The sequence below is a fragment of the Manacus candei genome, unplaced genomic scaffold (genome assembly GCF_025592945.1).
Source record: "Manacus candei isolate 608988 ecotype Guabito, Panama unplaced genomic scaffold, ASM2559294v1 h1tg000124l, whole genome shotgun sequence".
Taxonomy (NCBI): domain Eukaryota; kingdom Metazoa; phylum Chordata; class Aves; order Passeriformes; family Pipridae; genus Manacus; species Manacus candei.
The window spans coordinates 362,072-388,386 of record NW_026138172.1 but is presented as its reverse complement, the minus strand read 5'-3'; the positions used below and the strand labels follow the sequence as shown (position 1 = coordinate 388,386).

The following is a 26,315-nucleotide window of genomic DNA, read 5'->3' as shown; positions in this document are numbered from 1 at the left end:
ACCTGGCCTTGAACACTTCCAGGGATGGGGTAGCCACAGCTTCTCTGGCCAACCTGTGCCAGGGCCTCCTCACCCTCACAGGGAAGAAGTTCTCCCTAATATCCAATCTAAACCTACCCTCTGTCAGTTTGAACCCACTTCTTGTCCTGTCACTCCAGGCCCTTGGAAATAGTCTCTCTGTATTTTTCTTGTAGACTCCCTTCAGGTCCTGGAAGGCCACAATTAGATCACCCCAAAGCCTTCTCTTCTCCAGGCTGAACAATCCCAACTCTCTCAGCCTTTTCCCACAGCAGAGCTGCTCCATCCCTCTGATCACCTTGGTGTCTCTTCTCTGGACTCGCTCCAACAGGTCCCTGTCCTTGCTGTGCCGTGCCCCCAGAGCTGGAGGCAGCACTGCAGGAAAGGTCTCCCCAGAATGGGGCAGAGGGGCAGTATAAAGAATAAAAAAAAGAATAGAAGGTGGAGGTTGTTTTATGAATCTTGGAGCAGGATCAGCTGCCCTGGTTGGAGTATTAAGTAGAAGAATAGTGGAACTGGTAGGACATTGTCTGCTGCTGCCTGAAGGACAGGATGCTGGACACAGTGGAAGGCAAAGGTAAGCTATGAATGTTGGATTGGCATCTTTTCCTTTGTGGCACTTCTACCTGTAGCTGCCACAAAGGCACATCTCATTCATTGTTCTAGAGAGCCTTGCCTTCTATTTCCCTTAAAGACCATCCAACGAGCACCAGTGAAAATAATTCTAGTTTCAGGAGTCAATACCTCAGTTCCAAAACATACCATTATTTTAAATGAATAATGTTAAATTAAGTCTATTACATGGGTTTTTTACACACACAAGCAGTACCTATCACAGAGAGCTGTAAGGCAAATTTAAGGTGCATAAATAAGATACTTTGAAGTGAGGTATGTTGTAGAACAGCAAGTAACAGCATGTTTAGCTTGTGTGAGGCAATTCATCCCACAAGATAGGAGTTATCAGCCTAATTGTGGCCTTCCAGGACCTGAAGGGAGTCTATAAGAAAATTGAGAGAGACTATTTCCAAGGGCCTGGAGTGACAGGACAAGGGGCAATGGCTTAAAACTGACAGAGAGCAGGTTTAGATTGGATATTAGGAAGACATTCTTCCCTGGGAGGGTGGGGAGGCCCTGGCACAGGTTGTCCAGAGAAGCTGTGGCTGCCCCATCCCTGGAAGTGTCCAAGGCCAGGTTGGATGGGGCTCTGAGCAACCTGGGCTAGTGGAAGGTGTCCCTGCCCATGGCAGGGGGGTTGAACTAGATGGTCGTAAAGATCCCTTCCAACCCTGGCCATCCTGTGACAGCCTCACAGCGTGGTACAAGCTCTCACAATCCAACAGCTACCCCAGAATTCACACACTGGAGTTTCCTCTCTGTTTATCCCACAGCAATAAGTGTGTTTGCCATCATCATCTTGTTTCCAGGGTTTTTTTCCCTGCAAGCCCAAAGGCCTCTTTTAATAGGAGGGTGTTCACCACTGACATTTAATAAACAGCAATTACTTGAGCTTTAATCTGTTCTGCAGGTTCTTCTACAAGGAATTCAAACCTTCAGGGAGAAAATCAACTGTTATGATGCTTTTCTGAGTTTTAACCAGAAGCATTTTTTTCCTCTCCCTAAAGAGCAACAAGCCCTGTCACAGTGTGGCATAGGTAACACACTGTGAATCTAATTAAGTGTATAATAAGGCAGCAGATTGCAGCACAGTGTGCTGTTACTTCAGTCTCAGGAACATGGAACTGATGCAGACTGAGCTGAACACATCAGGGACCATTTCCAGTAGGGGTGAAGAAGAATCCAGGCTCGGTTCATCCACACTAATGGCACCTGCACACAGACACACAGAAATTCAAAGTATAAACGAGGCGCACAAGCAAATCTGGGCAGTGCTGTGGTTTTGTTCACATGGAGTTCCCTTGCATCATAGGTTTGTAAATATTTGTCTCAGTCTTTTTTGGATGTGGCTGTCAGTGGAGAGCTCTAACACAGCATCTCTTTTCCTTAAAATATGGCAAATTGTCTGTGTAATACAAGTATTCCCCCTTCATCGAACTCCTCTTCCCACAGAAGTAGTAGTTTCAGGCTATGTGCCCTTACACCATGTAGTTCCCAGGTTTGAATCCTGACACTTGCACAAATAACAATTCCAGTGAGAATTCCTGTTAAATAATCCACACAGAACTGACCTACATTTGCAAATCTCCTTTGAACCACTGTAACAAGAATACACATGGCATTAGAAGCGAAGACCTATCCTGTCACTGAATCCAGAGCTCTGTGGGTCCCCCATAGCAGGGTTCAAGTAAGTGTGGGTTTTCTTCAAAGCTGCTGCCATTATCATTGCTGCTTCAGGCACTTTAAAACAGATGGCACATTTCTGGGGAATTTTGCAGGCGAGCAGACACTGTTAGGTACAATTTTGCCTTGTCTGGGAGAGGATTCTGGGAGAACCAGGGACTCCAAGAAAATTCACAGTGAACAGATGGAAAAAACACACCCTGAAGTAACAGCAAGTCTCCCCCCCCCAAAAAAAAAATATCAGAGAAAACTCAGCTTGAAATCTAATCTGGGATTACAAACATAACTGGTAATCACCATATCTGAGAAGGCAGAATTTACTGGTGTTGGGGGAGTACAAAACAAATGCTGAAATCACATTTGCTGCAGGGAGTGGAGCTGAACACTGAAGTGCTGTTAGTGCTTGGTCTCAAGCACAAAGCTCCATGAAAAAGCCCCAGTGCCCAAAATTCCAGGCACGAAGAGTGGGATATGATCCTGACCTACCCTGTGGGGTTGATGGACTCTCCATCCCTTTGGTCTTGCACAGTCTACTGAGGGGTTTGGACTGTGAGCAGCTCTGCCCTTTAGCCCTCTCAGTGCTGGCAATTAGTTGTCAAGCTGGTGGGTGTTCTCACCTGGATCTCAGCACAACAGAAAAAAGGCTCCCAGGCTGCTGAATATTTAAAAAAACCCCATCAATCATAGGTTATATACCAGAAAAATAAATGCAAAACACTGGAAAACATGTGCAGGAAAAGAGGGATACAGCAGCTTAAATAGGGTGAACAAAGCCCAGGAATACCAAATCAAACCAGAGAAAAAAGGCAGATGCTTTTATCTTGTGCAAGAATAGAAAAATTGAGGCATGATATGGACAGGAATAGTGACAAACAGGTGAAAGCAATAGTAAATCATCTAACTTTCTGAAAACTACAGTTTTTCTGCTCTTGCTTTTGATACAAGATAGGTAAAATTCAAATAGTAATCTGGTTAAAGGTTGCCTACTGATCCTGACTGGACTGCACTTGATGCAAGCAGGGCACTGTACGCTGTTGATAACAAGTACACCTGATGTTTCAACAGGGCTGTACTTTTAAAAAGAGGGAGGAAAATGGAAAGGTAAATATAAATTTTATCTCCTGATTTTAGAAAAGTCAGGAAAAAAAAGTGAATGAAAGTAGTTGGGTTTTTTTATAATCTTATTATTGATTATCACAGTTCCACCACAAGGTTTGGTCAGGACTAAAAAAAATCCCTCAGTGGCAGTTTAAATGATTCTGTCTCTTCCCTGATTTAGTTGTCCTGAAAGAGACTGATAATATTCCCTTAAATACCTCCTGTCTCCAGACTGGCTCTTCTCCCCATTCCACCAGACACTAAAGAATAAAAACCTTTTTTCTCCTCTTCTAATTATTCCTCCCAATGTGAGTGCCTGTTGCTCATGCAGTAAAGCCAAGCTTGATGAAATGCAAAACCAAGGAGGAAAGCAAGGTGTTCTTCTGCATTTCTTAATTTTCCTCTTTTCAGGTTGGAAGAATTTCTTCACTGAGAGGGTTGTCAGGCATTGGAAGAGGCTGCCCACAGAGGTGGGGGAGTCTCCACCCCTGGAGGTGTTCAAAAAGTGACTGGATGTGGCACTTAAAGCTGTGGTTTAGTTGACAAGGTGGAGATGGTCAAAGGCTGGATTTGATCTTAGAGGTGTTTTCCAATGAGTCTGTGATTCTAAAAGGGTAAGTTAAGTGAGGAATTTCAAATAGACATGAACCAGTTTTTGATGACTATAGCATTTTTTAGATGAAAAATTCCAAATATTTACAGTAAAGATTAATTAATGGGGAAGTGAAGTGGATTGTTGTTTAACTTGTGCTGTGTCATTATATTTTATTTTGTTTCTTTAATATCTATTCAAGAAAACACAAGGATGTGAGTGGTTATTCTTCCTTTGTTAAAGATTTATAAATCCACTGAAGTGCAGGCTGGGAAAATTCTAAAGGCAGGAAAAAGAAGGGAATAAGGTGGTCTGGGTAGTAACAAACAGAGTAATGAGTGGTTGGTCAGTGTGCTTGTCTTCCCTTGCCCCACACCTGATCCCTCCTGTGTTCTTTTTGAATTCCATTTCTAGGAGTATTCCTGAGTGAGGGACTCTCTATTCCATGTGCATTTGTGTGCTTGGAGGTCTAAGTGCCAGCAACTGGAGATCACAGGTCCAAGGGACCTTATGTGGGAAAACTGGAGTGGCTAGTGAGGGAAATCAAGCTTGGCAAAGGAACTGGTGACCTGCAGTTTATCACAAACTGAGAGCTAAACACTTCTTTCCTATCCAAACCCAACTCAAAGCTATAAAGCACATGTGAGAAACAGGTAAGGATCATCATGGCAAAACTGGAAAGAGGCAAACACCTTCCGTTTTCATTTTCACTCTGTCACTATGCCAAGTTACTGCTGTGTTTAACACTTCCTTGGAACACAAACCTCTGCTTTGCCAAGGATGCCCTCAGCCTTCAGAACCTCACCAAATGCAGTGGCAGCACCAGCTTCACTTTAATTGGCAGCAATATTAGTTAGAGGTGAACTCCCGAAGAAAATAATATCTAAAGAACGTGTATGTGCTCCTATTTTTCTCCCTTCCCCTAGTAAGCCCCCATCCTGTTGGCCAAAGGCAGTGGGCAACTTCACAGAGAACAAAACCTCCCGTTTATCCACTTGTAGAAAGGCTAGAGCATAAGTTTTAATCTCACATACCAGTTGATTCATCTCCTCCAAGCAGAGGAGGTTGGCAATACTCAGGTTCAGGGATCATCTTAAGACATGTGAACTCAATAGTTTTAAAGCAAGGAACATGCACCTTCTGTTGCCAAAATCATAGATAGAATCACGGAATGCTTTGGGTTGGAAGGGACCTTAAAGGCTATCCAGTTCCAGCCCCCCCTGCCATGGCAAGGGACACCTTCCACTAGCCCAGGTTGCTCAGAGCCCCATCCAACCTGGCCTTCAACACTTCCAGGGATGGGGCAGCCACAGTTTTTCTGGGCAACCTGTGCCAGGGCCTCCCCAACCTCACAAGGAAGAATTTCTTCCTAATATCCAATCTAACCCTACTCTCTGTCAGTTTTAAGCCATTCCCACTTGTCCTATCACTCCAGGTCCTTGTAAAAAGTCCCTCTCTGGCTTTCTTGTAAGCCTCCTTCAGGTACTGGAAGGGGCTCCAAGATCTCCATAGAGCCTTCTCCAGAAGAACCCCAGTTCTTTCAGCCTTTCCTCACAGCAGAGCTGCTCCATCCCTCTGATCACCTTGGTGTCCCTCCTCTGGACTAACTCCAACAGTTCCATGTCCTTCCTGTGCTGGGTCCCAACATGGATCCCTGAGGAACACCACTTGTCACTAATGTCTATCAGGACATTGAGCCTTGACTACTTCTCTCTGGATGTGTATATACGTGTGTGTGTGTATATATATATATATATAGTCCCACACAAAGCAGAAAACGTTGAAAGAAAATATTTAATGCCTTTTTAACCAGCTGTATCGGCCCAGAGGGTGAATGTTGGCCAAGGAAGTTACAGAAAAGGTGGAAAAGCTGGAGAAATATTTGCTGAGCAGCAGCTCCGACTACTGGCCAATTTGATGCAAGTCAAGACTGTGGCGATGAGGGGCAAACCCTCAAACGTGCTTCTCAAACTGGGAACTCCATATCCTGCTCCGAATCAGAATCCCAACAACAAAATCCCTGAGGTTCCCTAGTGACAAAGGCAATTTGCATTTTTTATTTTTTGACATGCCCAGATGATGTTACATTTGCAAGCTTTTCCAGGAAGGAATGGTGTTCAGGCTGAGTGAACCCCAGGCTGTAACTCCTTGCTAGAAGGAGAGAAAGAAGCCATGGAGCAGCACACCATCACTCTGTTCTCAGCTCTGCCACCAGCTTTCCTGTGCTGTTTTGCCAGCATCCTCCACCTTCTGCTTCCATAACTCTGCAATAACACCATCATGAATTACCCATAATTTGGGTTACCTTAAATGTAACACTCCTCTGAGCTCCTCATTTCACATAATCCTATCCATGTGTCTCTCTTAGGGCAGAGGGAAAGGAAGAAGAAATAACAGCAGAGAGAGGTAACTACAGTGTAATTATTGCCAGTGTGAAGGCTCTTCTCAGTCGTTAAAAATCTGCCCTCTAAACAACTGAAGAAACCCTTAAGGCTTCTAAAGTGATCCAAGAAAAAAAAAAAATGAGATCTAAGAATAAGGCAGCAGATAGGAAGGTTTAATTCCACCCAAGTCACCTGTTCCAATCGCAGTGATACACTACCAACAGTGGAAATTAAGTGCTATCATATTTTCAGCAGAAATATGCACATAATTAGCAGTAAGTCCCAACCACAGTCCAAACTGCTTAGTATACATAACCAGTCTTTGAGGAAACATAAGGTCCAAACCCTTCTCTCCACCCTTAGATGAAGACACTATTCCCCACCCTATTTCCTAAAATGCAAGTATCCTTCAGTTCTACTTGCAGGGGGATCTCAAAAGGCAAACTGGTTTTTCTGCATTTGCCTTCTCCTTCTCGTTCCTCCATACCTTCCTCCTTCCACACTGAAAAATTATAGTAGCTGTTACCTTCCCAGGAAAGGATAAAGGCTGTCAATATTTCCCACATGAACCAGTGAGGCCACACCTTGAGTCTTGTGTCCAGTTCTGGGCCACTCCCTGCAAGAAGGACATTGAGGGGCTCGAGCATGTCCAGAGAAGGGCAACGGAGCCAGACACTCCTGGAGCAGCAGGAGTGGCTGAGGGAGCTGGGGGGGCTCAGCCTGGGGAAAAGGAGGCTCAGGGGGGACCTTCTCAGTCTCTTCAACTCTCTCACAGGAGGGTGGAGCCGGGAGGGTCAGGTTCCTCTCCCAGGGAACAAGGGACAGGACAAAAAGAAATGGCCTCAAGCTACACAAGGGAAGGTTCAGGTTGGACATCAGGAAGAATTTCTTCACTGAAAGAGTGATTAGACATTGGAAGGGTCTGCCCAGGGAAGTAGTGGAGTCCCCATCCCTGGAGGTGTTCAAGGAACAACTGGACATGGCACTCAGTGCTCTGGTCAGGTTGACAAGGTCACCGGTTGGACTCGATCTGGGAAGTGTTTTCCAACCCTGGTGATTCTATGAATTACAGTGATTTTGTACTCTGGGCTGTATTACAAAATAAATTACTTTAAAAAAATTTTTTAAAAAATCAAGACCTCTAGAGAAAGTGCTTTGGAAGGGTAACTCAGGAGAAATCACAGTGTGGTTCCTACAAGGTAGGAAGCAAAAGTGATATGTAAGACAAAGTATTGTGATGTGATACTCCCCTTTACCCATACAGCTGTCTGATGTGGAGCAGGCTGCTTAAAGTAAACTTCTCCTGGATATTCATCACTTGCCCATTCACTAATAGTTGTCTGAATTAAGATCCTGTAGGAGAGCTCTGTAGTGCAGCTGAAGGTACTGGAAAAGCTGTGCTTTGATTGAGGGGGGAAAAAAAATAAACAAATTCCTGCACGATGGTGCATTCCCAGAATTGGCACCTCACATCACAGCATTGCCTTTGGCAGCTCTTACTGCAGCACTCTGCCATCTGAAAATGGAAACTGCCTGTCAGCCATGCAGGGCTACGTGATAATTGCCTCTCTCTGTACTCCACCAGCACTTGTGAAGGAGTTCAGGAACACGTTTTCACAGCAGGATGGGAACAACATGCAATGAATCAAGATTAGGGCCACACTTATTAGACGAGTGCTAATGAGATTACTCATTTACGGTTAGGGCCTGATAGAGAAAACCTTGCAGTCAGAAAAATAATAGAAGTTAAGGATTAAATTATTAACAACACGCACTTCACTTCCAGTTTGTCCTAGCTTTTGAACTCCCAGATTTATTTTAAAGCCACTAAATTTATGTTATCAAAAGAAAAACAAACACTCCACAAGAGCCAAATTGAATACTTCCTTAGAAGGCAGGATCAAAACCCTCTCACTATCACAAGAGCCCATCTCTTTCTAACAGAGTAAACATTAGCAGCAGCAGGTTTGATGTGGAAGAACAATATGCAGAAGCTGTTGAAATTTAAGAAACACTTTTCGCTCAGGAGTTTCACAGTAGTTTGGCAACAATACAGGGAGTGAGAGATTCTGATCTTCAGCAATCAGCTGAGGGAGCTGGGGGCGTTTAATCTGGAGAAAAGGAGGCTCAGGGGAGACCTTATTGCTCTCTACAACTGTCTGAAAGGAGGCTGGCATTTTCTTTAAGAGCTGTGCTCAGGGTGCAGAAGAGTCAAGAACTTAAAACCAAGGCTCTATCTGAGACCTTATAATCTGAATAGGTGGCAGTGCCAGCAATCCCTATTGGCAAGGATGAGTTTTAGGCAACCCAGTCCTGAGCTGTAACATTCTTCACATCACTTGAGCGCTGCTAAAGCTCAGTGATACGTTTGAGAGCCAAGGGAGAAATCAACTAATGTTAAGACACATTCCTTCTAATCCCGACCTTCAAAACACTGTAATGCTCAGCAGCTAAGCTACAATTTGCTTTGATGACCTTTTAAAGAGAAAATCTGCACTGCGATAACAGTCCCCCACAGCCGAGAAGGCAACACTCACGAAATACAGTTTACATGATTAATATATTTTACTCAGTATGTACACAGTTCTCCAAGTAAATTGGGTCATACAAAGGCAGTTTAAGAAGTGTGAAGTATCCTTCTTGCCAGGTGTCACATGGGATGTGTCTTTGGCTTTGCTTCCTCCAGCTCAGCATCCAACCAGCGGAACCCGCGGTGACGGCGCAGGACTTCAATGGCTTTCTGCTCCAGAGGTGTTGGTTGAATACCCAGGTCTTCAAAACCAGGAAGGTCAGGATGTTTCATGTCTGTCGTGTGAAACTTTAACAAGAATGGGGAGGGTAGGGAGAAAAAGAAAAAAAAAGATAATTCACTTGATGAAATCAACAGCATTGCACCCAATGCAATCATTCACATACTGGTTTTCTCTCACTATTTTTCCTCGAGAAGAGGAGAAGATTCAATGTGGCCCTAGAGAACTATGGCTTAATTACACAAGGTATTGAGTACCAGTGACCTCAACATGAGATACAGGTGTTCTGCAACCAGCAAAAAGCCCTTCAGGCTTCAGGTTTGGATTCAGGACTGAGCAGCAGTGAGACATGTCTTCCTTTTCTCCCCATACATTATCAGGGAGGTTACTGCCTTGCAAGCACAAAATTAAGCCAAACTTGCAAGGGAAGTTCACTCTTGAGCTCAAATTATGTACATTCTTCTTTGTCAAGAATATGTGTGTTGAATTGTCACCTCTGGTAGGTTGTTTTGCTCTGCTCGTGGTTTAGAACAGAGTCCCTTGCTCATGGTTTAGAAGAGGGACATATTTAATTTCATTACCACATTTGCAACACCTAAATCTTAGCACATGTAGATTCACTCTTATGCTGTTGTTCCTTGAAAGGTCTTTAGGTCAACCATGTATAATATTGTATAGACTATTTAAGGATGAAAAGTTGGGAAAGAGGAACAATCAGACACAGAAGTGACATGGAGAAACTCCCCTCTTACATCTATACCCTGGGCCAATAAAGCCAATAGCATTACAACACCAATTCTCTGCAGTATGGGACAAATCCTCCCTTCCTTTATTCTACAGTTTTTCACAGTGATTTTCAACCAGAACAGGAAACCAGTTTTATTTTACAGATGGAGAAATGTGAACACAGAAATTAATTGCTTAGAGCTATTCAGTGAGCAGCTTTAAGTAGAGGACTCAGTTCTCCCAGATTCATAGTAGTATCCTGTCTCAAATTAATTTGGGGATAATCTGTTCAAAATAGGCTATTGATACTGTGTTACAACAAAAGGTCTTGAAACTCCAGCTCTGAAAAATAGTTGGGAGAGTCCCTCCCCCCTCAGAGAGCAGCAAGCTTAGGGACTGTACATGATCATCTTTGCTAGCCTACACATATGCCAAGTTTTGACATTAATACTTGCTAAATCCTACTTTTTCCTTGCTTGCAGTTGTTTTTCTCCAAGTTACTTCTCCACCCCCAGTGAAACAAACTGAGAAGACAGGAATAAACATGAAGCTGCAACATTTTCATGAGAAATACACTCTAATGTTAAGTGAGAATTTGGGCTGTATCCAGAGTTGTCAGTTCAACTTCAGTTGTTAAAAACACCATTATCTGGATGATATAAGTGACTTTAATGCATCTAGAGGTACATAAATGGACCTAAGAGAGTGGGGAGTATCTCTCCTTTGGCTTTGCTATTTTCAATAGCATGTGTTTTTGGGGAAGGGGGCAGGGACACAGTGAAACAGGCAGCCTTGACCACTTTTTACACTTAAGACATTTTTTAAAATATCCATCTTTGTACCATCCACACAGTCTGAGGGCAATTCTTTATACCCAAATTCTGGCCAGTGAACTGACTGAAATGCTACACCACCTGATGTACAAACATTTCAGCACTCCTTGAATTCAAACCTACAAGTGCAAGTCACAAATACACAATGAAACATTTCCCAAGAAGGATTTGGGGGTTGTCCCACACACTTACCCTGTCCACTTTGTCCCGTGTTGTCCATGGTTCAAATGGATTCATCTCAAAGAATCTTGCAACAAAACTGTAAACAGAAAGAGTATTGCAAAAGTACAGTCATTATTCACATGCACAGAAGAAAATGAACTGGTAAAAATATTTCATACATAACAGTGAGCAAGAGTTTGTTCTGTAGCTGTTCTTGCAAGTTATGAATTCATTAAAGCACCAGCCACCAAGTTCTTAGTTGTGTTTCTGGTAACTTTAACTGTTTGCTACTGAATTAGAGAGTATTCTATTATTTTACTGTGAAAGGGAATGGAGAAGCAAATATCTAGAAGTAAAAATGAGTGTTAGTGGGTGGGGAAATTAAACCCCCACATCCAATTCCCCACACATCAGAGGCATTCAAGTCCTGCCCCTGGCCTTTCATCCAAACTCTGCTCCCCAGCGGTGTGGGCAGTAATCCAATTAGTCACCAAGTTTCCTTCAGTGCCTCCATGAAAAAACACACTTGCTGACAACTAAATGAGTTATCAGCCCTAGAAACAAGATGATGGAATCTGCAGCAATCTATAAAAAGGATGAGGATTAGTACATTTGCACTTTTCAGATATGAAGTTTCCCTTGAAACAAAGAAAATCTGGCAAAGAAAATAAGGCTACAGCTCTTGCTCAGTGTCTCAAGACCAACTTCTTACTGAAGTGCCCACCTGGCAGACTAGGATTTACTAAGTTATTGCATGTAAACAGAACTAGGCTTATCTGCCTTTTAGACTCAGTCTTTTCTCAAAAATATGAAATACCACTTAGTTTAACCCATAAATAAAGAAGTGCAATATGGACTGCAGCAGATGTGAATAAACTAATAAGCACCTTTTTAACAAGCTGCTCTGTGTCAGCTGAGCCATGTTAACCTGATGCCTCTTACATGCAACACAGAAACAGTCACCACAGTTTAAGATGTTCTATTATCCATGGACCCAGTGGTGAGTCCTACTGGCAGACTGGCAGGAGGGCTCCAACACTGGTGACTGCTTTAGCTTATTAATTGGCATTGTACTAAGAGCAAGGAGGACAAGCACCCCAAACATGAACACATCTCAACCATGCTGAGCACTGCTTCTGAAATGGCATTTATTATTGAGGTGCTCTTCGAAAGGATGTGATTATTCCTTAAGGATCAGGCCCAGGCTCAGATTTACACTGCACTTTTCCATGCACTAGTAATATACTCAGTGCACACACAGCTGCAGAAACAGCTCAGGGCATGCAAACAGCCCACTGTAGTCAGCTGAAGTGATGCTACACCTTTCCCTTTTTATCTCCCAATTTATTACCATCTTTTAAAGATGTTACTGTCCTCATACCATAGACAAAGAAATGCTTGCTCACAACCACACTGCTCAAATTGCCAGGCCAAGATCTCAGTATGAACTTACCTCTAACACTGGCCCAAATCAATACAAAAACCAGTTTCTGTCATCCATGTTAAATAACAACTGGCCAGAGCAAATAACCAATGCAACAGGTATTTATACTTCTGTGTTGCCTCCCAGAGCCCCAGTTTCTTACTGAATCATAGAATGACAGGATGTGTATGGTTGGAAGGGACCACAGTGGGTCACCAGCTCAAGCAGGGTCATCTCAGAGCACATGACACAGGATTGCATCCAGATGTTTCTGGAATATCTCCAGTGAGGGAGACCCCACACCCTCTCTGGGCAATCTGTTCAGTGCTTGGTCACTGCACAGCAAAGAAGTTCTTCCTCATGTCCAGCTGGAACTTCCTGGGCATCAGTTCCTGCCCGTGGCCTCTTGTGCCATTGCTGGGCACCCCCGAGCAGAGCCTGGTCCATCCTCTGCCCCCTCCCTGCAGACACTGACACACATGGATGAGGTCCCCTCTCAGTGTCTCCTCTGGAGGCTGAACAGCCCCAGCTCCCTCAGCCTTATTGGGGTCCCACTTACTGGTAGAGAGGACGTGGGAGCGGGTAGGGAATGAAGGCTCGATAGGACGTTGCGTAGATGTACTCGACCATGTCGTACAGCAGGTACCGGTGAGGGCTGAGGGAAGAAGCAACAAACATTACAGGTAAGTCAGGGGTGCTTCAATATACTTAAATACTGGCACCAGGCAACAAAACATTTTAAAGCCTTCCAGCCCCTAGGGCCTGTTTTTTTCAATCCAAATGATTTGTCCACCCTGCGGCTCATGGGGAGCCCACGGTGGAGCAGGTTTCTCCTGGAGGACTCCAGCCTGTGGAAGGAGCTGGGGAAAAGTATAGAGATGAGGAAGCAGCAGAAAGGCACTGTGGGGAATCTGGCTGCTAGCCAAGGCCAGTCCACCACAGTCATACTGGATAAAGCGGATTCTGGGTGCTTTTAAAGCACACCTTTAACGTGCTCCCTCAAATTCTGAACGCAGGACTTCCAGTGCTGGGATAATTTTGCAGCCTGCAATAGAAGGAAGCCAGAAGGCAAACGGAAAATTAAGGATGGTTTATTAACAACACATCCCATCTTTGGTAGCAAATGGCTGCAGGGGAATTGATTCGCTTGCCTTTGCACGACTAAGAATATACTGTTGTCTCCAAAAGCACGAGGAAGAAGCCAAGATAAATTTTCCCAAAAAAATGCATTCTCTCTCTCTCAGTATGGAGAGAAGGAAGCAGCCAGTCTCCTGCACACCTGCAGTAGTTTGAGAGAAACATATACCATTGGGAATTCCCATTCCTTTCTTGTTCAGACTTTGACTTGGCATTTTATACTCGATTTTTATAGATGCCTCTGAACTGAGCCATCATGTGTCTCCCTTGGCTTTCAAGGCAATTTGCTGGTATTCCACCCTGATGGGCCCAAGATCACACAAGATATCAAGGCCTGAGGTTGCATGAAAACTCAGCCTTCAAGTGACACGTTCTTCAGAAAAATAACGACAATCAAATTCTGTTGATAAATGCCGGGAAAAAGAAAAAGAATCCCAAATTACTACTCCTTTAGCTAGCAAAAGGAAATGAAATATTCTAATGGATATACTTCAAGGTAGGGCAGCATATCTGGGAGAATTCAAAGAATTGCTGGATTATAGAACCTGAGAGATATCTGCACTTATGAAGTTACACTAAAGGATTTTTTCTTGACAAATTATCAAACATTAACAATACAACTTCCCCAGGAATAGTCTCCCATTGAGATGTCAGTACATGAACCCCTATTTTAGCAGACAGCAAAGCTCTAGAGAGCATCAGTATTCAAGACACCTTTAAAAAGTGGATGAAGTAAAATTAATTCCATGGAGGAAAGAGAGGAACAGGTAAACCATAAAAACCTTCAGTCGTTCAGAAACAGCAAAGACACCATGAGCTGTCATAGTTAAAACTCCATTCCACCATATGATAGCAAAAAAATCCCACACCCCCCCAGAAATACTCTGCTCTTTTCCAAAATTAGTATTTGAAACACAAACTGGTAATTCCTCTCCAAAAAATGTAAGGAGGTGTATCATGCACCTTTAGTCAAGGGTTATGCTGCACAGTTCCTTTGGGTTTCCAACACTGATTTGGAACATCAGTTTAGACCAGCACTCATTCAAAGTCCTTCCTTGGATTCCTGCCTCTGAAACCTGGGCACTGAACTCCTGGTCTTCTGTAAACTGCCAAAAAGTTAAACCATGAAACTGCAGGAACACATTTAAAGTTCAGCCCTTCCATCTGGATGCAAATGGTGTTTTATTTAGTGCACAATTCTCAGTTTCTCCCACAGCTGGAACAGTTGCTTCTGCTGAGGCAGAGCTGAACCTAAAACCAGATGCCTGTCCTTCCTTTTGGGGCAGGTGGCTTTGGATTTGTACTGACATATGTTCAAGTTTGCCCCCGGGGGGTAAAACAGTCCCTCAAAGGGTTAATCCCATCACATGTTGTGGGTTTGCATTAGTTGTGTCCATCTGACACCTACATAGCTATAAAAAGGGGGTTTGAATGGCTGTCCAGCATTTGTTTGCACTGCTTTTTCAGTGTGACACCTCCTATTGCCCCAGTGCTTCTAAAGCAACCTCAGGTTACTTGATTATTGTTGCTGTTGTTAGTTCTTTCAGACTACTGTTAGCTTCTTTCTCTCATTTTACTAGTTTTTGAGTGGAAGTCCCTCAGCATATTCCAAAGGGAGTTGAAGACCCACTTGCTGCCTGTTCCAGGGCACCTGCCAGGATAACAACTTCCTCAGCAGCTCAGTTAAAGCACAGAACAAACTGGCACGACATGAGTAAGAGCCAAACAGACAATAATCTCTGGATCATGGGAATAAAGATTCATCACTGCAAGTCTCACAGAATGAGCAAGGAAAAACCAATTTAACCTCAGATAAAATCCTAGTATCTTTGCAAAATCCAGATATGATGCACATTTTTGGCAGGTAGGAGGGAGAGACAGAGATGTGCATGCAATACAAAAAAAAGAAAGCTGTTCAGCATCATTTATAGCTTAATTAGCAACTGTTTTCTTTACCAATGAATCTGATGTTCCTTTTACCACATGTTGGAACGAGACCAGTTCCAGTGCTGTGTTATAGGATCAAACATGGACCCATTACCTTCCATTTGCCACAGTTTATTCCCAATGACCCATTGTGACTTGGAGCTTCTGTACACAAAATATTCCCAGAGATCACAGACTCATAGAATGGTTTGGGTTAGAAGGGACCTTAAAGATCATCTCATTCCAACCCCCTGCCATGGGCAGGGACACCTTCCACTAGCCCAGGTTGCTCAGAGCCCCATCCAACCTGGCCCTGGACACTTCCAAGGAAGGGGCATCCACAGCTTCTCTGGGCAACCTGTAAACCCCCTGCCTTTAAGAGGAGAACCACTGCCTCTAACTATTCTAATTCCAGGTGTTTTCCACACAGCTTTGCCAGAATTTTCTCCAAATCTATGCTGTCCAGCATGCTTCCCAAGATGCCTATTCCTCTGTGTGCACACACAGAACATGAAATGCAATGGGGCCCAAACTGGGATTTTCAGAGGACTCACAGGAACAGCTCGAGTCATTTTTCCTCCCAAAAAGGAGGTGGAATTTATTGCAGCTCAAACTGTGTGCATGGATGGAGAAATTAAATGTACTGTGCAGCATGCCAAAAAATGACACCAAAAAGAAGTACTTCAGTTAATTAGAATCAGAGAAGTGACCTACCCAGCCAAGGCATATGTTTTTCCTTTTGCATCAGGATTCTTAATTGCATTAATAATTGCCTTTGCTACATCAACCACCTGTGAGGAACAAATTCACACCGTTACCAACAGGAAACAGGAATATATGCACATACTAATGTTTCAAAAATTATTTACATGTACCCAATCCACCCAGAGAGGATTTGGGATTGTTTGTTTTATTGAAAACTTACATATACTGGTTGTTTCACTGTTTTTTTGCCCAGAGCAATGAGAGGCACACCACCAAACCAACGCATGTCTGCCAGAAAGAGGGAGAAAATCCGTGAATCCTTTCAGGAAGCAAACAACCAAGACACTTTACAACATACTGAGCGTGGAACTCTTCTGAAAACTGACTTAACTTTAAAAAAAAAAAAACAGAATTGGAAACAATTCCCATCCAATTCCAGTAGCATTGATTTCCACACACAGTTTTCTTATAAACAAGGAGGGGAAGGCTGTATTTACTGTTTAGAGTGGTTCAGAGATATCTCAACTTGGAAAGACAGAAAAACAGGTTCCACTCTGTCCTGTGCAGCAATCTGTTGCTCATACATCAGATATTATTGTTGCTTCTGAGCCCAGAACGACTCAGGTTGATTTTCATATTTGAGCATTACCAACTTGACAAACTCCTTTCAGGGTATAAACTACTTTGAGGGTTCAGATGAGCTGAGAATAATCTAAATTTAAAAAAAAAAAACCAAACAACACAACAGTACACACCTTCCCTCAAAATAAAATAATTTAAAAAAAAATAAAATCAAAGAGCAAAGTCTAACTAGACTCAGAAAGAATTCAGTCAAGAGGTAATTCACCATGTTTCTGTGTTTCCCACTATTCACATTCAGTAACAAAGTACATTTCTGATAAAAACACACCTGCTTTTCAGAAGCAATTCCCCTTTTCCTCTGTTCTCTACAGACAGTTCTACAGCTCACACATGGGTTTATTACTTCAAGAGCACATACTTGCATAATGATTGAGAAATCGGTCTTCTCTCCCAAACATCTCTGAGGGCTTCAAAATGATGGCATCTGGAAATTCTTCCCTCACTACCTTCTCTCCAACAGCCTAGCATTCAATTAAAGTGAACACATTCATTAGATCCACTCTGAACAAACCAGAGGTGGATGTCTGACTACAGAACTGAAAGAAATGACACCATCAGAAGGACAAAAACTATCTGTATCTAAGCCATTTGATCTTTGAGATGTTACACTCCAAAAGCCCCAAAAAATCCCACAGATCATTTCTTCTGCTTGAGATAAAATGCACTCTCACTAGTGAAGTGACACCAATTTAAAGGGACAAGTTCAAAAGGAAGCCTAAATAAATAAATAGATTCATACTAAAGATAATGCAAAGTACAGTGAGACCAAACAAAACAAAAATAGCTGAAAAATTGACAATAGCTGTATTAAAAAAGAAAAAAAAATCAGTAATAGAAAATTATAGCTCCTAATAAGGAAAAAATTATAGGATACCAAACCCAGATTTTTTTTTTTGTACAAGAGCAGGTAACAATCCCACTCCAAGGGCTCATACCAGATACTCATCTGTTTTTGCAACATTCATTTTGGCATCAACTACTTACTAGGTCATTCCAGCCTTAGATGTTAGGGCTGATATCAGATCCCAAACTGTCGACTCAGTTCTTCTTTCTTAATGACAGTGATTTTAGATGCAAAGATATTCAAGGGTAAAAGAAAGGAAAGAGTTTTCAGGAATACAACATCTATTTCCCTTCAGAGCACATGGAGTACTAAGGAAGATTTCAAGCTCCAGTAAGTAAAGTACCTCAAAAATGTCTCAGCTGCAGAAAACATTCCACAGTAAATTCACACACTGATTTCCTTCAAACAGACCCAGTTGGGGAAACAAACAAAATAAAATAAATAATTTTTAAAAAAGTAGTCTCTCAGAAAATATATGCAAAAGGATTCCAGACTTACTTTGCTCCTGAGGTACTTGGAAGGACTCTTCAGGTTGGCATTCAGGTGAGAAATGTGAATGAGCGTTTCCACACCAGCTTCCCTACTTATCTGTGCAATAGTTTGAGGAATATTTACAAATTCATCTTCAAATTTGAAGTTTCTAAAACAAGGCAAAACCCAAATTTTACTTTAAGAGCAACCAATCCTGGCTGCCTGCCAACCAGGGAGAAAAGCAATCACTAAGTATTACCTGAATGTATTTCAAAAACCCATCTTGATGCTCTTTCTTACAGATTAAGTTTCCTTTCATGAGGGACTCTTCATATAATAAAAATCAGAGGCAAGTGAATTACAGATTCTCTGTTTTTCACACGTTAAATCAGCAAGAAAAATCTTCTTGCCTACTTGTCAGCAACAAATAGAAAACTCTGCCTAAGTGAAAACAGGTTATTTTTATTAAGAGAAGCCCTGCTGCATCTTGAGCTCTGAGCAAAGCTGTGTATTTAAAAAACCTGTTCAAAATTTGACTTGATTTGATGAACTTATTTACATTACAAAGGAGCTCAAGAATTCTGAGCAGTGCAAGTCAGGGCAGATGCCTGGCATTGGGGAAGTGGACAGAAACAAACCAAAAATCACAGAGGTGCTCATGCAAATGGAAAAAAATCAAACTGTCAGAGCATTTAGAGCCATTTCAGAGGAGCCCTAACAAGGGGCCTATATTAGGGGGTTAAACTGTAAACTAGTTTGGCATCTGATCAAGAACAGTACAGAAGCTCTGTCTCCAAGCAGAACTGACACTATAGGCTGGCAATTCTTTGCAACTATCCCAAGACTTCTAGAAAGAGAACTGGTCTCTTATGTCTTTATATTATCCTTGTAAGCACCCCTCAGTCTTGTCCATTTGCTTTGGGTAACGAACATCTTATCCAAACTCTCTCTCTCTGTCCTTATCTACTCCCACAGCTCTTCAGATCCCACTGGACTCCAAAGAAACTCTTCAAAATAAGAAGTTATTTTTGACCCTTCAATAACTAATCTGATCCTGGGAACCATCACTTCTGTTCTACTCACAAAAATAGATTTAGAAACACACAAGAACAAACAACATCCCTCCTGTAACTATGGAGTTTCAAACAACATGGCACACACAGATGAGTCTGTACATGAATACAAGGCAGGGAGGAAAGTATTTCATGGCAGGCTTTCCTTATTTTGACTGATCTCTAAATCTAATCTTTTTTTTTTTCCTCCTGCCCAAGTTTTTCAGAGACTTTGGGATGACTACAATGGTTAGTCTGACCTTGTGTTTAACAGACCACAGAATTTTATCTCACGGTTTCAGCACCACCACTGACACCAACAGGTATAAAACATGTGATAAAAACACTTGTGCAATGCAGTGGTAAGATGTGTAATGTCCAGAAGTCTTTAACTTGTACCAAGACTTGTCTGTTTGAATCTGTTGAAACTGTCCAGAGGACAGGTTGAGGTTTGAGGGGTTTTCAACTAGTGTGTTGTCCTCACACTTCCCTTCACTAAAAAAGAAACCCTCCTTTACACAAATCATACTTTTTACACAAATCCCGAAATTTCGAGTGGGGAAGTAGTCATGAAATACATATCAGAGACCAACAGAGATTACATTGTCCTTGTACAAACTGTACAGACTTTGTTTTTTTCCCCTCACTCCCACATTAAAGAAATTTCTTCTGTTTTGACAGGAATAAGTATTTGATCTCTATTCCAGGAAAAATAATTATACCATTTGAGACTACTACTTCTGATCTATTAATACAATTTACCTACTGATTTTACATTTTGAACATCAAATGGCTGTTGATAAAAAAAAGAGCAACAGAGGTATTAGGTTTGTAAAAACAGATGAAACTGATATCTGCATTTGTTTACCAGGACAGCAAAATTATGTACCTCATAAAGGCAAATCACACAATTAGGGTTTTGTCTGGTAGTTCTGCACAAGGTTTTAAATAAAGTGGACATAATTGCATGCATACAAAAAAAAATGAGGCAACTACAAGTATTCTTAACTTAAAAAAAATACGGGAATTTTTTAATGGATTTCAAAAAGGAACTATTCTTATCTATCATTAAAAAATACTTCTGTAGCTAATATTGTCTGTGCCAAAATTCTATCAAGGAATGATGTCAATAATCATAATCCTAGGGAGTCTCCATTAGCTATTCCTGTATGTTAACATTTCCAGAGAGTAGGAAAAGCTTGATCAGAGCTTAGTCTAGTAGGCTACAACTCATCACTATGCCCAAGTAAAAGGACAAAATCTCACTGCTGTAATAATGTAAATATCAATATAATGTAAATATTAATATAAATATAAATGTCATATAAATACACTGTAAATATAAGAAACTGGTGAGCCTGTGCCATTTGTAGGAAGGCATTCAGGGAACATCTGTGAGGTGTGGGAAAGCAGCACATTGATCTTCCTGACAGAAGCTGGAAAATGATAGAAAGAGTGCCCTTTTCCAGAGTGCATCATAACCAGGGTTCTAGGTAATCATTTAAAGAAACAGAAGAAATTTTATATGCACAGTTTTAGCTTTGTCTTTTTGTAGAAGCCAAGAACAGTGAAAGCATCACTGCACACACATGCTAGCCACGTAAAAACGTGGCTACAACATCCAACACATGGTGCAAACCTACCAATACAGGAAAAAAAAGGCAAATTACCTTGTTTCCCACTCCTTTCCAACAAGATTAATGACCACGTTGCTGTGTTCCACAGCCCTTCGGATGGAGTCTTTGTCCCTGCAGTCCCACTCCTGTAACCAGAGCATCAAACAGGAGAAAGATGAGATGATGTGTAAACAGGCACCATCAGAGAAAGCTCTTTCACACCATCCCCATTTGGAGTTGTGTCTCTGAGAGTGATTAACAGATTGCTTTGTACAGCAATGAGTTTGTGTTTGATCTAAAGACAGAGCAAGGGACTTACAAAGAAGAGGAGCTGCCCCAGGTCCCCCATGGGCCGCAGGTACATGAGGTCATACTGATCACAGCGATAGGGGATGATCACCTGAGAGCCAATTCGACCTAAGAGCCCAAAAAAAACCCCAAAAGTTTCATTTATCTCAAGCAAACACATCACTTTAAGTAGGTGAACTTCTAAATAAACAAAGCTTCTTCTTTTTCCCCCCGGTATTAAAGAACAACATTAGATAAAGGTATCTTGGATACTTGTCTGCAAAGCTAAAAGTAGAATAGAAGTGAGTCTTTGAACCCAGATATTTGGAATTCTTAAACAAGACTTTTTGGTTTTTTGAGTATTTAGGCTTGTAAGACAAAATACAGAAGTTTGCTAAAAAACAACAAAAAACAACGGTGTGTCCCATAAACATAGTAAAATACCTAGAAGTGTATCACACACAAGGATATTTACATTTTTTTAAGTGGCATGAAAGGGAGAAGGGAGGGGAAAAAAAAAAGGCAAAGGCTATTTTCTGAAACTTAAAATACAAAAGGGCAATTTTAAAGAATTCTAACCAAATGCCTGCAAATATTTTAGTGAAATGTCCTAATAAGGCTAAAACCAGAAGAATCAAATATGTGCTGTATCCTCAGATTTTCAGTCTACCGGTTGAAAAGCAATACTTGAAGGAGTATGACATATTTTAATGACCCTAATCTTTAAAAGCTCTGAAATATCCTAGATTAAAACTATTTAATTAATTAAAACCATAAAACAAATTTTACTAATTGCCACATCCTGGCACTTTAGGAGACCAAACACTACAAAAGCATCGTGCAGAACACCTGTAAGACCCGAAATGCCAGAGGTTTCTAGATCCCCCTGCAACCTGAAGGAAAATCAGTTTCCTTAAACAGCTTTTATGTGTTTGGTTTTTTTTTAATTAGCACTCCCAGTACATCACCTAAACGGTTGACAACATATCTTCCCAGGAAACCTGTGGCCCCAAAGACAGTGGCCACGATGCCACTGACAGAGGATCGTCCGCTCCTTCCATGAGGGATCACGGCGTGATGGACTTGGCGGTGCTGCTGCAGCACGGAGGGGGCTCCAGCCAGGACAGAAATCCCAGGCCCTGCAACACAGAATGGGAGTGTAGGACATTAACTGGCATTTGACACTGCTAACTCACAGCTTATGCTGTTTTTCTCATTGCAGATCCATTAAGGGGTTGGAATTAGATGATCTTTAAGGTCCCTGCCAACCCAAAGCAGTCTACGGTTTGATGATAAATTGACAAGTAGAGAGTTTGGAAGGAAGGAACATGTTCCCTCCAACCAAATTAGCCAAAACAAAGAAGATTTTTGAAATTTGAAGTGTTTAGTGCTACTGCATGTCCATGCTCATAAAAAGAAAGGGACAGATGAAATAAAAGCTGCATAAACACAAGGCAGACATCTGACTGTAAGAGCTGCCGCTGGAAAACCACCTGGGGGATACAACAGAAACCCAGTAAATCACTTCCCAACCTTTATTAAGTCATGGACACAAGCGTTTTCTGGGCAAGAATAAGCAAGTTTAATGTTCTCTGTGTAAATCTAAGTAGCAAAAATCATAATGAAAATGAGTATTTGATATCAGAACAACAGATGCATTAGGGAAAAACAAAACAAATGCTACTTGTACACTGAATTAGGTTATATGTGACCAGGTATTACCAGTTACACAGTGGCACTGACACTGCAGCCCTGATGTTAAGAAGATCAAAAGAACAGGGAATGTTTAGATATAAATTATATTGTTACATCAGCTGACAGAATTCAAATCAGAAAATCCAGCAAGATCTCAGTGCCTGAAGGAGGTTTTTCTCTACCCAAAAGTTTGTCTATCCCTATTCTCTTCATACCCCACAAACTGGAAAAAGATACCACATCTCCAATTTTGTCCTGAAAGACAGTTTGACAGTAAATAAATGAATAACACATACACTTGTACTTTTCAAATTGGTAAACTACACATAGAAACTATGCTTCATAACTGGTTGACAGAAACAGGACAAAATAAGATATTTTGTCTTACACCTACTTAAAGTAGATATAGGACTTCGTAAAAAGCACCTTTACTACAAAATAGGCCCAAGAGTAAACTGGGCATGGATTCTGTCTTTAAGGAGTAGATATACAGGGCCTTTCCAGTACTGAAACAGAGACCTTGAGACTTTGAAAACAAAAGGAAGACACTCCCAGTGTCCTTACCCAAGCTTGGTACAAGTATAAAGGATCCCACTGAGGGATCTTGTTACCTTGTGGTGTTCTAGTAACAAGGGGCTTGTAATTTAATTTATTCTTTAGGAAATGCAGACTCACAGAAAAATGCCTGGGTTCTTTATAATCAGCAGGATTCCTTCAAGTATTTAAAAAAAAAAAAAAGCTAGGTGATACACTGAAGTGGTGAAGAGAAAGTTTGACAAGTCACACTCCCCAATGCTTTGTTAATATGTACTTTTCTTTCTAAAAGTTTACTAAAAAAATACACATATATTGATACTCATAATATTAAAACTACTTCTGTTACTTTTAGATAGGAAAACGTTTCAGGTCTTACAACACAAAACCTAAATGTAACGAGATTTCAGTCCACTGTGAGCACCTGCTGAAAAAACAGTGTTATTAAACAGATCAACCCGTAAGAACGATGAGAAATGTTAAAAATAAATACAAATGTGTATCTTTCAACTATTTTGTTGGCTTTTTTTGCTGCTATTTCTGCAAAAAATTATTGGTGACAGGCTCTTCATAATGCTATCACTGGTATATTAACAAATAATTACTGTTTTGTGTTCTCCCACCTTTGCGTGTACACCTATTGTTGCTTGCCTTGCACTATAAGGAATTTAGTAATGAACATCTTTTCTTGTTCCATAAATCTGCCTGCAAGATGTGCCATAAATTATCACCATCTATGGCCATATGCCCAACCACTACTATATCACTACAAATTCTGTCGCCCAGAGAAGCTGTGGCTGCCCCATCCTTGGAAGTGTCCAAGGCCAGGTTGGAGAGGGCTTGGAGCAACCTGGGATAGTGAAAGGTGTCCCTGCCCATGGCAGGAGGTTGGAAGGAGATGATCTTTAAGGTCCCTTCCAACCCAAACCATGCTGTGATTCTGTGAATTAAACCTCAACTATCCACAGTAAACTCGAATCATCTTTTTCTCCACCCAAAAGTTTGTCCATCCCTATCCTCTCCATACCTTACGAACCAGAAGAAGATCCTACATCTCCGATTTTGTCCCGAAAGGCAGTTTGACAGCCACATAAGTATAAACACAAGTTAAAAACCCACAGCTCCCATTAAAAGTTTCTTAAATTCCTCCCTTACTTTTACCAACCAAGTAAAACCTGTCAGTCACCTCCCACCTCACCCAACACAGGAGCGTGCGCGGAACCAACCTAAACAAAAACCGACTCTCTCTTCTGGCCGTAAAGGCCCAAACACAAGCTTTAAATATAATACTGGTAGTCGAACGTCACTATACATCACGGCAAAAAGGTCAAAGTCACCTAAGAAACGGCAAAAGGAATGCAAAAAAAAAAAAAGAGCAGTGACAGTCCCAGCGCGACAACCACGGCTACAGCCTGAGCCCACCCCTGGCGGCCCTTCGGGCTCCAAATCCCACGTCCCTGAGCAGAAGGGAGGCAGAAACCCGATCACTTCTGCCCTAGAATATGTCATTTTCGCCAGCTGCTCTCCAGCCGCTGCCCTGCGAGCTCCCTCACCCAGCGCTTCTCCGCAGGCTGAGCACTCCCCGACGCCCAGAAGGACATCCCGGGCACCCCCCTGGCTCGGCCGGAGGCCCCAGGACAGCCTGTTTCCCGGCGGGAGCGGTGCCCGGCGCTGACACTCACCTGCCCTTGGCAGCCACAGCCCGCGGGCGCAGCGAGTCGCGGCCGCCATCTTGTGCCTTCCCCGGGCCAGGCGGCGCATGCGCGGGGCCGCAGCCTCACTGCGGCTGCGCTGGGCGGGGACAGGGGGGACCGGGGACAGGGGGGACCCGGGACAGGGGGGACCGGGGACAGGGGGGACCGGGGGGACCGGGGACCGGGGGGACCGGGGACAGGGGAGACCCTGAATTACGGAATTAATTGGGCTGGGAGGGAGCTGTGAGGTCACCGAGAGCAACCTGCGAGCGAACACCGCCGTGACAACCGGACCATGGCACTGAGTGCCGCGCCCCGTTGTTCCTTGAACACCTCTAGGGACGGTGACTCCACCGCCTCCGTGGGCAGCCCCTTCCAATGCCTAATCACCCCTTCTGGGAAGAAATTGTCCCTGATGTCCAACCTGAACCTCCCCTAGCACACCTTAAGGGACTGTGTGCCCTCGTCCTGTCACTTGTTGCCTAGGAGCAGAACCCGCCCCTCACCTGGCTACACCCTCCTTTCAGACAGTTGTAGAGAGCAATAAGGTCCCCCCGAGCGTCCTTTTCTCCAGGATGAGCCCCCCCCAGCTCCCTCAGCTGCTCCTCTTAGGACTGACTCTCCAGACTGTTCCCCAGCTCTGTTGTCCTTCTCTGGACACGCTCCAGTTCCTCACAAAATCACAGCATGGCTCAAGTTGGAAGGGACCACAGTGGGTCAGCTGGTTCACCTCGCTGCTCCAGCAGGGTCATCCCAATGCACATGGCACAGGATTGCATCCCGATGCTACTGGAATATCCCCAGTGAGGGAGACTCCACACCCTCTCTGGGCAATCTGTTCAGTGCTCGGTCACTGCACAGGAAAAAAGTTCTTCCTCATGTCCAGCTGGAACTTCCTGGGCATCAGTTCCTGCCCGTGGCCTCTTGTGCCATTGCTGGGCACCCCCGAGCAGAGCCTGGTCCATCCTCTGCCCCCTCCCTGCAGATATTTATACACATTAATGAGGTCTCTTTGTGATAAACAAAGTCCCAAGTTTCTATAAGTTTTTGAATAATATTTTATTATATGGTAAAAGCAAGCAACCAGCTGGGTGACAGAAATGGGACCAGTTTCCCAAATCTGCACACCCCTACTACAGGGTACATTTAGTATTTATCTTAGCTACTTCATGCATATTAATTATATCATATACATTCTACAGGTTTTTGCTAAATATTTAATATATGGATTTTCTTACAGCTAAAGCTAAAAGGGTTATCTCTACAACCAGTCATAATTCATGCATTCTTGGATGAACAGGTGCCTAAAAAAACATATTTTATTTTTGGGATAGTAGGAGTTTTAGGGCCTCTTGACCTTGTAAGGGTCTGTTTTATTTCTTTATGGGGTGTAATTAAGTTTTACAATCCGTTTGTTTTATTTTGAT

At 42.6% G+C, this 26,315-nt stretch overlaps 1 protein-coding gene across 1 annotated transcript; it reads right to left on the bottom strand.

Annotated features, from left to right (window-relative positions):
- Positions 1-8,931: 8,931 nt before the first annotated feature.
- On the bottom strand, positions 8,932-24,985 carry NDUFA9 (NADH:ubiquinone oxidoreductase subunit A9). The gene is made up of 11 exons (XM_051770740.1): positions 24,877-24,985; positions 21,934-22,104; positions 20,997-21,094; positions 20,732-20,823; positions 18,037-18,178; positions 17,053-17,155; positions 16,273-16,340; positions 16,062-16,138; positions 12,844-12,939; positions 10,892-10,958; positions 8,932-9,208 (listed from the first exon to the last, which is right to left on the bottom strand). Exons 1-11 carry the CDS (start codon positions 24,953-24,955, stop codon positions 9,041-9,043), a joined length of 1,161 nt encoding a protein of 386 aa, XP_051626700.1. The 5' UTR covers positions 24,956-24,985; the 3' UTR covers positions 8,932-9,040.
- Between the last annotated feature and the right edge of the window lie 1,330 nt (positions 24,986-26,315).

Bases quoted from the DNA above. Each gene is read 5' to 3' on its own strand.
- NDUFA9 (XM_051770740.1), bottom strand. From the start codon at position 24,955: ATGCGCCGCCTGGCCCGGGGAAGGCACAAGATGGCGGCCGCGACTCGC. The intron at 18,179-20,731 runs GTAATTTGCCTT...GCCTTGTTTTAG, and splicing joins GGAAAGGAGTGGGAAACAAG to AAACTTCAAATTTGAAGATG. The intron at 10,959-12,843 runs GTAAGTGGGACC...TTCTGTTTACAG, and splicing joins CTCCCACGTCCTCTCTACCA to TTTTGTTGCAAGATTCTTTG.